General features: G+C 37.1%; 1 protein-coding gene across 1 annotated transcript; it reads left to right on the plus strand.

The window, feature by feature from the left end:
- The first annotated feature begins 5,247 nt into the window (after positions 1–5,247).
- On the plus strand, positions 5,248–15,483 carry LOC140167710 (15-hydroxyprostaglandin dehydrogenase [NAD(+)]-like). Its single transcript, XM_072191008.1, has 7 exons — positions 5,248–5,417; positions 6,137–6,263; positions 6,506–6,612; positions 11,297–11,390; positions 13,094–13,170; positions 13,454–13,605; positions 14,983–15,483. Exons 1-7 carry the CDS (start codon positions 5,325–5,327, stop codon positions 15,173–15,175), a joined length of 843 nt encoding a protein of 280 aa, XP_072047109.1. The 5' UTR covers positions 5,248–5,324; the 3' UTR covers positions 15,176–15,483.
- Positions 15,484–15,936: the final 453 nt, after the last annotated feature.

Here is a 15,936-nt window from a genome sequence, read left to right on the forward strand (position 1 = left end):
AATTCTTCAGAATGATCTTACTACGCTTCACTGGTGGTCAGAGAATAATGCTCTCCAACTAAATCCCCAAAAGTGTCAGGTTATGTGCATTACCCGTCGTAAAAATAAGCCTTCTCCAATTTATCTTGTGTCTAATACTAAGCTTTCTCAAGCGAACAGTCTTAAATCTTCTTGGGGTTCAGATTTCTTCTGACCTCACATGGAATGTACATGTATCTTATGTAACCAAAAAGTGCAATAGATTGTTAGGTTTTCTTAGAACTGTTGTTGGAAATCAAAAACAAAATATTCTCCTTACACTGTATCGTTCTCTTGTTTTACCTATTATTGATTTCTGTTCCCCAGTTTGGTTTGTTTATCGCAAAAATCACATTAGCACCCTGGAAACTATTCAACGTCGTGCCACCAGGTTCATATTGGGTCAACGGCGGGGATCAATCATATGGGGAGCGTCTCAAACAACTCAACATCATGGATCTTAACAACAGAAGGAAATATTTGTCTATATGTTTTGCCTGTACTTGTATATTAAATTGTAACACTTTTGGTTTCAGCAATTGGTCTGTAAACACACGTCACTCAGAAAACTTAGTTTTTAATCATAATATCACACCCAAAACTGACAGTTTCAAATTTACCATTGCTGTAAATTTCCCTCGTCTGTGGGCTGGTTTGCCAAATTCTGTAAAGGATCATTTTATCTTGTACATGGGCACAAAGTCTTTTAAAAACATTTGAAAACTTATTTAGTAAATAATAGTACTGAAGAGCAGGACTCTTAAATTTTGTTGTCTTGGTTTTCTGCTCAGTGACCTACTTTATCCGTCTTCATGGCCTGTGTTGGTCTGGTGGGTGGGAGTGGGTGTTGCTGGGTGGGTTGGTAGGGTTCAGGTGGGTCGGGGAGGAGGGGGTGGGGGTAAATCCATGTGTCTGATAGGTACATGTAGGGGTCACTGAGCAGATTTCCATCTTGTAATAATGTAATAATGTGTACATCCATATCGGGAGGGTGGGCTTGTCGGCTGCTGCATGTGTCTCTTTCCATTTGTTGGCCTTGGGTGGATGCCGGACTCGTCCCCGGTCCCGGTCGCTTGGGTCGCCACCGGGTTGCCTGGTTTGGGAATGTTTTCTGTATTCCTTCATGTAGGCAATGTGGCTTGGGGATGATTTGGAGTGACCTCCACGTGGCATGGGTCTGGTTTCTGTTCCTGGCTGGTGGGTGGGGGAGACATGTGTGGTGGCTGGTGGGTGCATCCTTGTGATGTGGATGTACACACAATGTGTTTAAACAGTGCAATAGTATATCTTTTTATGTAATTGCCCCAATGGGTTGGAGGAGTCACACCTTTTGGTGACAGTGTCTTGATGCTTCTGACTCTTCCTGGCTAGCCCATTGGGTCTATTTTTACTTTTGTTTCCTTTTGCATGTATTGCGTAATTTTACTTTGCTTTTTGATGTATTTTTAGCCGAATTTGTAAAATAAAAAAAAAATAATTCTTCTCATCTGAAGAGTTTAGTTATTGCATGCAGGTCGCACCATGTGCATCTCTCACATGAGTCTAGTGTGCGATATTGCACTGACAACAATGATTGCCTTATGTGAAATCAAATTCTCCCAATTTTTGCTTCATGCATGTATTAACCCTAACCCGCCTGAATACTACAAAATACTACTTGATATATGCGCTGTTAGTGCATGCATCCCACGTGGTGTGATGACGCAATCGCCCTAAGTGATATATAGGCACGGTTTCGCTGGCCAGCGAAGCCCAAGACCCGTGGCAAAGTGTCGCCGACCGAGTGCTTGGCATGCGAGGGGTCTCGGGTTCGAATCCCACCCAGAGCAAACAACTTCTTTCCTTCTTTTCTCTCTTTATTCTTTCCTTCTTTCCCTTCCCGTCAAAAAGCCCTTAGGGGTTAGGGTTAGGATGGTGGTCCAGTCTGGGTTCTCAGTCTGGTTTAATTCTCTGCAGATTCAAGTGAATAAAGAAGAACAATGCATCCACAAATTTCTGACTTATTTCCATGTTTGGTTTTGATTCCTTAATCCAGTTAATATTTTTGTGTTATATTGGGTGTTTTGGGCTGTTCAAGAAAATACATGAGATCGCAAATCCAGAATTATTTAAAAAAAGTTTTGATCACAATAATGGGATATAGGATAGGAAATTTCTTAAAGCTATTTCCCTCAAAAATAGAGTACGTACAGTTATCAATACAGTGGAGTGAAATATAACAGGTGAAATTTGATTCTAGTCCAGAGTGAGTTTTTTCTTATCTTATGACTGAAAAGAGAGTGTAATTTACTCTAAACAAGAGTAATAAGGAAGGGCAATTTATCTGTTCGAAATGGTTTTTTTTGTATTTCTGTTAAGTTTTGTATACTATATCCCTGTGGATTTGTATTTTTTCTAGTGCTGTAGTGCAGTGTCATTCTGTCAGTATACACCTCCATGGTTTATACACTGCGTCAGTTTTTATCTTAGTCTTTGTCTTGTTCCCCACATCGAGTTGGTAATCCTGGCTCAAACCTTTCTGTTGGTATATAATAGGTATAAATTGTTTTCATAACATTCCTAAACAAGCTTGCTGCCAATTATTCTACCATAATGAATGTTATTTAAATGTTGACAAGATATTTTGCACAAATGTTTGCAAAAATATTTGACAACATTTAAAAAATGTTTGTGTAGTGTTTTTAACACAGAATGTTTTAAAACCTTTTCATGACCTTTATTTAACCCGACATGTTAATGTTATTAAGGGCTCTAGTAGTATGAACGTTTGCACAGTATTTTTGTGGGAGATGAGAGCACATCAGACTATCGAATTTGGATTTTAAAAACAATCGCGATATAATGCAACTTTTATGGCAAATTAATAAAAATTGATATTATTGACATTTAACAGTCCTCAAAAGTAAAATTCATAATTCTAATGATATTTTCCTAAAGTGCATGTAGCTGGAAGGAAAAGGCGATGATCATTTGAAAATTTTGATCTTTCGTATTGAAGATCTAGTATTTTTTCTCCAAAATACCTAAAAAATTGAGGTCTTTTTCGGGAAAAATATTTATCTTCAATACGAAATGTCAAAATTTTCTAATGATCGTCGGCTTTACCACCCAGCTACATACAATTTAAGTACATATCATTAGATTTATAAATTATACTTCGAGGATGGTTAAATATGTAAAAATAACAAACATGTCAATTTTTAATAATTTGTCATAAAATTTGTATTATATCGCCAATTTCAAAAATCAATATTATATGATATCAGACGGTCAGTCCTCGTTTTCAGAATACAATTTGATATGTCTGATGTGCTCCCCTGTCACACAAAAATACTGTACAAACGTTACCAGAGCCTTTAAAAGTTTTGACCAAAACCCAAAATATAGCCTGTTTAAAACGTTTTTGTGTTTGGTGGGTACTCGATGCCGTTTTAGTTGGCACAGCGCTTCTTGTATCATCGCTTAAAAATGAAAGACAGAAATAAAGAAGCGAAACAATAAAACAAATGAAAGAAATCAACAAAAAGAAAGCAGGCAAACAGAAAGAAAAAATGAAAGAAATGAAAAAAAGAGAAAAATGTAATTTGAAAGAAACAATAGACCGTACAACAGAAGGAAACAATAGAAGGAAAGGATGGAAAGAAACGACAAATAGAAAACAACAAAAAGATATATCTACTCCCCATTTCAGAAAAATACAGCACTAAATGTTTGGGGATTAAAGGGGGACTCCGGCAATCGTAACAGTATGCATTATATGTTAGGAAAAAAATCAAGCACGAATCACATTGTTTTATTTAAAACAAACTCATATTGACTCTAAAAACGAATAAAAACAGTCGGCTCTCAACACGCGATATTCAAAATTCCCGCGCCGAAATTGTCTAAGTGCGATGACGTAATGGTTATTTGTGTTCAATTGTCGTCAGCCTTCATTGTATTACTGGGACGTCATTGCACTCGGCGCCTGGGAATTTTGCATATCGCGTGTTGAGAAACGGATGTTTTTATTCGTTTTTATGGTCACCATGAGTTTGTTTTAAATAAAACCATGTGATTCGTGCTTGATAATTATTTTTCTAACATATAAGGAATAATGTTGTGATTGCCGGAGACTTCCTTTAAAAAATATGTATTATCAAGTTCTGCCAAATGAAACATAGCTCAATTCTAATTATTCATTTAGTCCAAACTGGGGATAAAAGAAAAAGACTTGGAACAAGTCTAAGCATTAAAAATCTTGAGTACTAGCCGCAATTTTGCTCTAATTTTCACCTTTTTCTGTTACTTTCATTAAATGGTTATAAGAATTAAACACATCTTTTCCAAAAATTAGGAGGCATAAACTGATATTAGTCTTAGTACAAGTTTTTGGGCTTGATTGTCACTACATACGAAAAACACCCTAAAACGAAGGCTCTTTTTAGAGAGAGTGTACATTTTAAAAGTCTTCGAGCTTCCAAAAAAGGACTTTATTGTGACAATGTTCGCGCTTAGCGCGCAAAATGTGGTATTTTACACCATTTTGGCCCATGATCGGAGCGACTTTGATGGGAAACGGGCTCCGTGCCCCTTTTCATTTCCATTGCTTTCTCGGTTTTCTCTTTAATTTTTTGTCAGAGGAGCACTTTCTCTTTAAATTTTTGTCAGCCTGAGGGGTTTCTCTTTTATTTTTTTTTTTTTAGTTAGGGGGGGGGGGGGGCACTCGACCACACCTGCCCCACCGCTGGCTACGCTACTGATCGGGTAGCAGTATTAATTTGAAATCTGCCCGGGAAATCGGCTAAACCCTAGAATCGCGAAACGTAGTTGTTATATTTTGACACATTTTCGTCCAATGCTAAGTAATTTAATAATTTTAAGAATAGAATAAATTGCAGTTGTCAAAATTTAGAAAAATATGTGGGTTTTATTCCTCAACCACATCAACTATTAATTTTGTTTCTGTTTGGTTTTCGTGCATTAAAATTCCCAAATATTAAATAGGCCTAAAGCTTATTAAAGAGCTTTAAAGTTTCCGACGATACAGAACCTTCTTTTCACTCAGGAACCCCGTCAGGAACATAAAGTATAATAAAGTTCCTTCCGATCACACACACAGCCCTAGCCACACACATATGCCTATTATTCCCATAACAGGAGCTTTCCAAGCGTTCAAGATTATTTTGACCTACGATACGACCAGAGTTCAGGTCGTCTGCAAATATTGTACTGCCCTGATTACTTCGATCAGTGCATGCAGTGGCATACAGTCAAAGGGTACTTCGATATTCAATTATTTTATTTTAATGCTGAATAATTGAAACATGGACGTTCGCGGTAAAGTTGGCATAATTACCGGAGGAGCCTTTGGTATTGGCAAAAAACTTGTTGAAACTTTATTGCAAAAAGGAGCTAAAGTAAGTATAATAATTATGACGACGCCTGGTACTATTCAGAAAGCTTTTTTAAAAGCTTCGGATAAAAGCTTAAAAGCTCTTAAAAGCACACTGAAAAGTATGTTCAATGGAATATCATGGGGCGTATATGCTCCCACTTGGGGGGGGGGCGGCGTATGTAGGGCTGTAACTTTTAAGTTAAAAGCCCAAAAGACCCCCTGTTCCGTATTTTCTGGAGGCTAGAAAATCTAGGAGGCCACACTTCCGGGAACACCCCCTCCCGTGCACCCCCTTTTCAGCTTCGCTGTCACCCAAATAGCCTACCCATTATTTTTTAATCACACGTTCTGTCACCAAATACCTCTTATTTTTCCATTCGATCTGTTACCCAAGTGCCCTTATTTTTTTAATTCGAACAGAAGATTTCACCAAAACAATCTTTCCTGATAACATATAATATTATGGCATTGACCCATGCAATTTCACAGTCATGATAGTTGCAGGGTGTATAGGTCATGTTTACCTCTCAACCGGCGCTAACCTGAAAGAGGTCGCTATGAGTTTGCAAAAAGTATTTTGCGTTTGTTAAAAGTATTTTCTTCATATATACACATGCATGAGGAATCGTGAGCAGGGGCATAAATATGGCTGAAAGCTAAGAAATATCGAAGAAATATTGTTTACCGTTATCGACGGTAACGATCGGCAGCGAGAATAAATGTTTTGTCTTTCTTTTCCAGGGTGTTGTCATTCTAGACGTTAATGAAAGTAATGGTCGCACAACTCAAGCTGAGTTTGAGAAAAGGTTTGGTAAAGGGAGAGTGGTTTTCCGAAAATGTGATGTATCCTCGATGGCGCAGATGCAAGGTATAATACATATTGGACAGAAAAACATAATCACATAATTTTCATGAGGGCTCTACATAGGCCTAATGTTTTTCCCATTTTGTAGAAGAAAATACTTTACCGATTTCAACCAAATAATTATAGTTTAATAATGTTACTCCCCGTAATCTAAGCTTTCTTCTAGTTACGTTATGTTTGGATCCCCCGCAAATAACTTAATATTTCCCTAATTATACGTATGATTCTCTTTTCATTCATTCCAGCTGCTTTCCAGTTCACTATTGACACCTACGGGAAACTTAACATCGTTTGCAATAACGCAGGTTTTTGGGACGAACTCAACTGGGAGAAAATGTTTCTGGTTAACATTGTGAGTAAAATTATTTGAAACATGATATAAACATTGCTAGGTGACGTTACTCGTGACCTGATATCAGTTTAAATCAATATGAATTTCAAATTGTTTGTACGCTTCGTGCATACTGTTTTCTATCAATCATTTTAATTTTAAAGAGAGTCGGCAAATAATGCACAATTTCAGAGACACAGTCATAATATAATTATAGTAAATGCACCAACTGCACATCTTCAAAATATATACAACGTTATTGCATTAATATATCAGTTTCAGTGTGGACAATTCCCGCTAATTCAAAATCTGGAAACCAACAGTGTTCGGAAAAAACATCCGTGTCAAAGCTCCAAAATCAGCCTGGTCCGCGACGAAACGCGGTTATGATGTCGAGTACCTGTCAAAATTAAATCTTAAGGTGGCCAGGCAACGATATCAATAGAGGGTCCAGACCATGAAAGTTTTGCGTCATATGACATATCACAGCAAACACAAAACGTTTTCGACATCATTCGCAAAAAGGTTATAAAAGGTTGTCAGAAAACGTTTAAATGTCGGGTTATATAAAGGGTATATTAAGGTTATAAAACGTTTTCATAACATTAAAAACATTTTTGATAATCTACTGCCCAACAAACACAAAACATTTAAAGAACATTTCTGTGTTTGCTGGGTGCAAATGTTTTAACATAATGTTATTTTAGTGTCGACAAAATATTTGGCAAAAAATGTTTGCAAAATTAACTTACAATAACATTTTGAACACATTCTAAAAATATTTTTGTAGTGTGTTTTCATACAAAACGTATTAAAACGTTTTCATGACCTTTATATAATCCGACATTTAAATGTTATTAAAACGTTTTGAAAAAACATTTTAAGAACATTTCTATGTTTGCTGGGCGCAAATATTTTAACATAAATGTTATTTAAGTGTTGACAAAATATGTTTGCAAAAATAACTTTAAATAACATTTGGAACACATTCTAAAAATATTGTTGTAGTGTGTTTTCATACAAAACGTTTTCATGACCATTATATAACCCGACATTTTAATGTTATTAAAACGTTTTTACCTAAACCAAAAGCCAAAATATAACTTATTTAAAACGTTTTAAAAACATTTTTGTGGAACAAATGGACAAATCATTATATCAAAATGTTCAGAAGAATCTAGAGGATTTTTTCTGCCATGTTGTTAAATTTGTGACCCGCGAATTATATTCCGTTCCCATGGCAACGGTCACGCCATTTAAGGATTTTTGTAATTGTTTACTCCAAAATGTCACATTTAACTAGCTATTTCTTTAAAATTAAATGGAGTAGCAACATTATACTGGTGTGCAGAATACACGACACGTGGATATAACAACATGAGATTCTTACATTGACATGAGCTACCTAATTACAAGATCTGTTATGAGCTATCTTCAGAAGATAGCAATATTGGATTGCTACATTGACATGATCTGATATGAGCTATCTTCAGAAGATAGCAATATTGGATTGCTACATTGACTATAGCTCTAGATTGACATGATTTGATATGAGCTATCTTCAGAAGATAGCTATATTGGATTGCTAGATTGGCATGATCTGATATGAGCTATCTTCAGAAGATAGCTATATTGGATTGCTACATTGACATGATCTGATATGAGCTATCTTCAGAAGATAGCTATATTGGATTGCTACATTGACATGATCTGATATGAGCTATCTTCAGAAGATAGCTATATTGGATTGCTACATTGACATGATCTGATATGAGCTATCTTCAGAAGATAGCTATATTGGATTGCTACATTGACATGATCTGATATGAGCTATCTTCAGAAGATAGCAATATTGGATTGCTACATTGACATGAACTGATACGAGCTATCTTCAGAAGATAGCTATATTGGATTGCTACATTGACATGATCTGATATGAGCTATCTTCAGAAGATAGCAATATTGGATTGCTAGATTGACATGATCTGATATGAGCTATCTTCAGAAGATAGCTATATTGGATTGCTAGATTGACATGATCTGATATGAGCTATCTTCAGAAGATAGCTATATTGGATTGCTACATTGACATGATCTGATACGAGCTATCTTCAGAAGATAGCAATATTGGAATGCTACATTGACATGATCTGATACGAGCTATCTTCAGAAGATAGCAATATTGGAATGCTACATTGACATGATCTGATATGAGCTATCTTCAGAAGATAGCAATATTGGATTGCTACATTGACATGATCTGATATGAGCTATCTTCAGAAGATAGCAATATTGGAATGCTACATTGACCTGATCTGATACGAGCTATCTTCAGAAGATAGCTATATTGGATTGCTACATTGACATGATCTGATACGAGCTATCTTCAGAAGATAGCAACATTGGGTTGCTACATTGACATGATCTGATACGAGCTATCTTCAGAAGATAGCTATATTGGATTGATACATTGACATGCTATTAGACTTTAGCAAGGCATTCGACAAGGTACCACATCTGCGCCTTGCTGCCAAGCTCAACTACTATGGCATTAGAGGGAAGATGTTAAGTTGGATTCAAGACTTCCTTGTAGGGCGAGACCAATGCGTCATTGTTAATGGCACGCATTCTAAGTGGTCACCAGTGACATCGGGAGTACCCCAGGGCTCGGTCCTCGGTCCCACCCTCTTCTTGTTATACATAAATGACATAGTTAGTGACATCAGTTGCACCCTGCGGCTTTTCGCAGATGACAGCATCCTGTATAAAGAAATAACATGTGCCGATGATTATAATCTCCTTCAAGAAGATCTGAACAAGGTGTTTAGATGGGCCGACCAGTGGCAGATGTGTTTTAATGCTGGGAAGTGTAAAGCTCTATCCATCACCCGTAAAACAAAACCATTCAATTACACCTATGAGGTTGACGGGCAACGCATCCGGAAATCATCTAAGCATAAATACCTTGGCGTCACTATCACCAACCAACTGGATTGGAAAGACCATGTTCAAAATGTCACTGCTAGCGCACGAAGCACCTTAGGAGTCCTTAGACGTAATCTTTCATCTTGTCCATCACAAGTCAAAAGTAGAGCATACCAGGCATTGGTACGACCAAAGTTGGAGTACGCCTCGGCTGCGTGGAACCCGTACGTCAAACAGCAGGTGAACGCATTGGAGGCAGTGCAGCGTCAAGCAGCTAGATTTGTTTACAACAACTATGAAAGACAGGCTAGTGTTACACAGATGCTGCAACGCCTTGAGTGGGACTCCCTAGCTACCAGACGTCTGCTCAACCAGAATACAATGTTCTTCAAGATACATCATGGGCTGGTTAATATTCCTTTCCCTCGACGGTACTACCATCTGTTCGTCAGGGTAGAGCATCCAACATCTATAGCTACCAGGCCATACAACCGAGGGTCAACACCTACCGCTACTCCTTCTTCGTTCGTACAATACCAGTTTGGAACAGATTGCCATCTCCAGTCGTATCATCTTTGACAGTTAGCCATTTCCAGGCCCTGGCGTTACCACTTCTCCGGGATATGGCAACTACACCAACCCACCAATCCTTGTAGTCTTCGGGGCTTCGCCCCTTTTTACTCGCACTTTTGTTGATGTTTTTGAGCACCGAATTTGGCACGTATGCACAGCACAGCTCTCCTAGGAAAAGCCTCGCTTAACAGGAGTTCATCACTCAAGACTCAAGACTCAAGACATGATCTGATATGAGCTATCTTCAGACGATAGCAATATTGGAATGCTACATTGACCTGATCTGATACGAGCTATCTTCAGAAGATAGCAACATTGGGTTGCTAAATTGACATGATCTGATATGAGCTATCGTCAGAAGATAGTTATATTGGATTGCTACATTGACATGATCTGATACGAACTATCTTCAGAAGATAGCAATATTGGATTGCTACATTGACATGATCTGATACGAACTATCTTCAGAAGATAGCAATATTGGATTGCTACATTGACATGATCTGATATGAGCTATCTTCAGAAGATAGCAACATTGGATTGCTACATTGACATGATCTGATATGAGCTATCTTCAGAAGATAGCAATACTGGATTGCTACATTGACATGATCTGATATGAGCTATCTTCAGAAGATAGCAATATTGGATTGCTACATTGACATGAACTGATACGAGCTATCTTCAGAAGATAGCAACATTGGTTTGCTACATTGACATGATTACGAGCTATCTTCAGAAGATAGCAACATTGGATTGCTACATTGACATGATCTGATACGAGCTATCTTCAGAAGATAGCAACATTGGTTTGCTACATTGACATGATCTGATACGAGCTATCTTCAGAAGATAGCAACATTGGATTGCTACATTGACATGATCTGATACGAGCTATCTTCAGAAGATAGCAACATTGGTTTGCTACATTGACATGATCTTCAGATGAAAATAACATTAGATTGCTTCATCTTTATTTTGGTTAATGATATCATAATCTCAAAATAAGTAGGCTTGCAATCTTGATTATAGAGACAAATATTTAGAACGAAATCTGACATGAGCCAATTCATAAAATACCTTGTGTTAAAAAAGAAAGAAAAAATGTTACTTTTTATATACTTTGAATCTTTGTCATCTGGATTAAAACAATGTCAAAATATAACCGAATTTAACAAGATTTTTTGATGCTGTTTATATTTTCAAGAATGGGGTAGTAAATGGTACTAAAGCTGCTACTGAATTCATGAAAGGCGAAGCTGATGGGGGCGGCGTCATAGTCAATATAGCGTCAATAGCAGGTATGCAATCATTATATTAGATTGAAGATTGTTTAATTTAGATAATCACTTATTAGGATCTCGATTAGCAATTTTATACCATTTTGCATGTTTTGAGATACAGTTGCGAATGTCGATGACGGGTCGACGACACGAAACTAGTGACAATTTTGCTGTCATGATACTAGATATTCATGATCATTCAGTGATCCCAGCGTAAGTATAAAAAAAGTGTTTATAAATTGTGAAATTGTGAGACATTCAAAAGGTATTTTTGAAATGAAAAATTTGGCAAAAAAACGAAGAAAACAGCAGTATTGACAAAGTTGAAGCCCTATTGAAATTTCTCTACTTTTAAGAAGAGTAATTACAGATTCGTGTAAAATGTCTTCTATTGTCTTAAATACACGGCTTTCAACTTAACCATTAGCATGTTATGTTAGCACATTTATGGCGCTAACAAATGTGCCCAAATCTGAATTTGTGTGATTTTTACGATCCTCCCGATGAGCAAATCACTGAAGAGGCCTTTAAGGGGGGTCGATCTTTTGTGCGTAATTATAGAGGGCCAGGGGATTCACTCTATCATTAAAAAATTATTTGAAGAAGTCAAAGAGCCCTAGGAATAAAAACTGTAGTGTAATTCACGCCAGATACAATTTCTTTATACGACAAAAGTTAATTTTTGTAATCGATCAAAAAACAAACGTTTTATATCAATTTTAAATTTAGCCTGAATCCGTAAATATGGTACCTCTCGCCCTTTTTTAGGTCAAGGCTATTTTTACCATTATGCAGCGAACCATTGTTGAAGCTATTTCACATACATGTACAAAACATTCTAGAGAAAGAATGAGGTCATATAGTGTTGAAATATCTTTTGTTGATTTCGAATGATAATGTCATGAAGTCGTAAATTTTAAGGTCAAATTCCTAAAACCAAAACAAAACATTGCGACGCAGATAATTCCCGACTTACGCAATTTCATCATCACATCAGTGTCTTTATTATTTGTTTGAAACCTTTCCCAAACGTTCGTGCTATTTATGCGTAAAACGGCTAATCTATCTTTACAAAACACGTCTTTTTTAGTAAACAAAAGGCTAAAGATGGCATTATGAGATTTATCTTTTATCATTACACTCATCCGCTCAACTGCCACGGTGGCCAAGTGGTAAAGCGCTAGACGCGTAATCGAAGGAAGTTTAGAATCGCTGGTTCGAGTCCCAACGAAGCCTGTGGAAACTTTTTTTCTTCAAAATTCATGATCGCATTCCGAAATGAGTCACTTGTCGGTAAATCATGTATCGTATCCTTAATGTGATTATCAATCATTTGGATTCTTTCAGCCAAACAAGCACACGCAAATAACATGTAATTTTGACTCTGGCAATCGCTCGGTGTTCAAAAAACTCGCACGTGTGTTTCATTGTACATGTGCACAGCACAGATCATATTTCCCTACAACATTTTCTCATCACCCATTTCTAGACAATACTCAAACTAAATAAACCCTCAATACCGAAACCTTCCGGATATTATTATCATTATACCGTAATTATTTTGGGCGCCTCTATAATATCTGATTAAAAGCTATGCCTGTACTTGCATAGTCCGATAGTCATTCTTTATTTCAAGCGAAATTTTAATTTTGTGTACCTGTCTGTCATTATTTTCTTTATACGGTAAGTAATAACTTTGACCTTGCGTGTATTCTTTGCAGCATTACTGTTAATGCCATTGTCCCCACTGTATGCAACATCAAAATATGCTGTACTTGGGTATTCTAGAAATGTAGCGGTAAGTGCAAGTTCTCTTTGATTACCTTTCAAGTATGTGGTTTTTTACCTCAGTTTGTGATTTCCACACCAACCAAAAAGCAGAATTCCTTTTAAAATTATGCATGCCAAAATTGTATCACTCTAAAAGGGTAGATTTTCACTTATTTGTATTCAGCAAAAACGTCGACGACTCTGAATGCTGCATTGACAAGATCTGATATACTTAGTAAGCTATCTCAAGAAGATGTTCAATGTAAAAAGACTTGGATGATTTTAGTTTAATGCTTTTCTTATCTTGATAGCATTTTGATCGAAATGTAATACGGAAGAAACTCCGAGTGAATATCTTATGTCCAAGTGCAGTAAAAGAGACAAACCTCCTTCCAGGAGCAAAAGCTGCTGTAGGCGAACAAAAACTACTGGACGACTATTTAGCTGCTATACCATCAACTACGTAAGTTGCATTAATCAATATTTGGACATTCTGAAACAAATTAAAGTAGGAGAAGGCTAACACCTTTGAGTTGACGTCATTCTGAACACAATCCTTTCACTGCAGTAAACTGTAAATCTCGCTTGTATGGCGTTGACCACATGTCAGCTTCTAGTTTTCCATAATGTCGCAACACTGCGAACATAGCCTTTCCACGGAATCAAAGGCCTTCTTGAAATCTATGTGACTATGAGAGGATGCTGGTAAATTAACCATCCATGATCCGTCTAAGAATGTGGATCTGCTGGGCACAGCTTTAACATTGGCGAATCCAGTCTGATTGTTCCTTAAGGGGTCAATGTGAAATTGGTTTTTATTATAATGGCAGGAAGGATGCAGGATCTTGTTGTATACTTCAGCTGTAATTGACAGGATAGATATTCCTTGGTAGTTGGTCATGTAAGACCAAGGTCTCCATTCGTGGGTATAGGACTAATGACGCTAGTGATCCATTGGCTGGTGGTGTAATATATAGTACTAAATACATTTCAGCACACAAACCATGCATATTAGTATTTCTCAACCCCATTGTACGTATCACCACCATTCCGGACCGCAAGATATACAATTGCACCATCAAGATGTGTCACCTTGTTATTCTTCAATTGGGGGGATAGATTTCAGTGTCTCCTCACGTATTGGTGGCAGGGCCGGATTTACCATTGGCCCAGATGGAGCCCCAAAATTGCCCTGTGCAGCTTCCTTTTTAGCCCGAAAAAGCAATTTACGCGCTTCGCGCGCACTGGCCCGTTAGGTAGCAATATTCACCTTTATTTTGGGCCAAAATAGTCTGCAATTGAATATTTTGAATATTTGTCGCGCCCATTAATGTTCTAGTAAGATCTATGCTTGTTTCCCTCTAAATTGTAATGCTTCCGACGCCACTGTCCATCTTATACCCAAACCAAAACTTGGCCTAATTGATCTAGCGCACATGCCTTTCTGATGGCGAGTTTGGGGGCTTCTAAATTTTGGCCTGGCCAAGGGCACCTAAAAGGTAAATCCGGCCCTGATTGGTGGATTGACCTGAATTGGTAAGCTCCTGAGCAGAAGGTGGGGCAGTTCAGAAGGTTGTTGACAAATATTGTTGTTAAGCAGAGACCAGAAATATTCCCTTCATTTGGGCAAGTAGGTCCTTTGGCAGTATCATCTATTTTCGTAATATTATCTGGGTTTCTTGTCTTTGCCATAAAGATCATGGAAGATTTTCCATGTGGTGATACAGCTACCTATCACCTGTTAAGTTGGCCAGCTTGCGATCTGTTATCTGTTTATTTATTTATTCATTTATTTCCAAAAGGAACTTACTTTCAATGTTATTATTGCTTGTCTCCACAGAACTGATGCCGTAGCCAAGGCGTTTCTTAAGGTTATCGAGGAGCCCTACAATGGTGCTAGTTTTTATATTCCATCATATCGCCGTCAGAAAGGAGAAGTGGCTCCCGTGTTCATTGAAGACGAGACCGCTAGGTTTAGAAAACAACTCGGAGTAGAAAAAAGTATGCTTGAAGTTGTCAAGTCTAGTTTGTAAAAAAAAATTATACAGCATGTCTCAAAAATAATTGGCAATTAGAAAATACCGTTGTGGCATGATGTTTATATCAATGCCAAGGGCGTAGTCGTAGCTCTCAAATACCGGTTGTTCTGTTCAATTTGCTTGTTTTAATCTCGAGATATGTTTAGTTAACAACGAAAGGGTAAAATCACAATTGTGCCACTTTTACTAGGGAAGAGAGCTGTACATGTAAATCAATGATAGCATCAAGTTTATCAAGAGTTCCTTCGTGAAATCAAAAGAATGCATCAATTACACAACAATACAAAATTGTTTTTACTGTTTTATCATGATGCGGGTATATAATGATTCTCTTTTCTACTTAAAACACATTAAAGGAAAAATAAATATTTCACATTCTGCTGTAAAATTAAATACATGTGTATGTCAATGATTTTATCATGGTAAATACTGTTCTCTTTGTCACTTAAGGGCAGAGTAATGGGAGAGAACATGGACCTTTTCGAGCTTCATTATTTCTGAATTGTAAGTCCAAAGTATATAAAACTATACATTTTTGGAAAGGAAATGAGTCAAGGAACCCCATGGTGACGTCAGATTTGTTCAAAAATATCAAGTTTTTGAAAAAATCACAAAAATTCACGTTTTTTACCCCATTTTTTTTGTGACAACTTGGAAAAAAATCCGTTCGGAGTAAAAAAAATTCAGTTAGCTTTTCATGAAGAAGAGACATGAACTTAGGGAAGCTTTTTTTTATTTTTGAAATTCGTCTCTTT

The sequence above is a fragment of the Amphiura filiformis genome, chromosome 1 (assembly GCF_039555335.1).
Source record: "Amphiura filiformis chromosome 1, Afil_fr2py, whole genome shotgun sequence".
NCBI classification, from domain to species: domain Eukaryota; kingdom Metazoa; phylum Echinodermata; class Ophiuroidea; order Amphilepidida; family Amphiuridae; genus Amphiura; species Amphiura filiformis.

Bases quoted from the DNA above. Each gene is read 5' to 3' on its own strand.
- LOC140167710 (XM_072191008.1), top strand. From the start codon at position 5,325: ATGGACGTTCGCGGTAAAGTTGGCATAATTACCGGAGGAGCCTTTGGT. The intron at 5,418-6,136 runs GTAAGTATAATA...TTTCTTTTCCAG, and splicing joins TATTGCAAAAAGGAGCTAAA to GGTGTTGTCATTCTAGACGT. The intron at 13,606-14,982 runs GTAAGTTGCATT...TTGTCTCCACAG, and splicing joins GCTGCTATACCATCAACTAC to AACTGATGCCGTAGCCAAGG.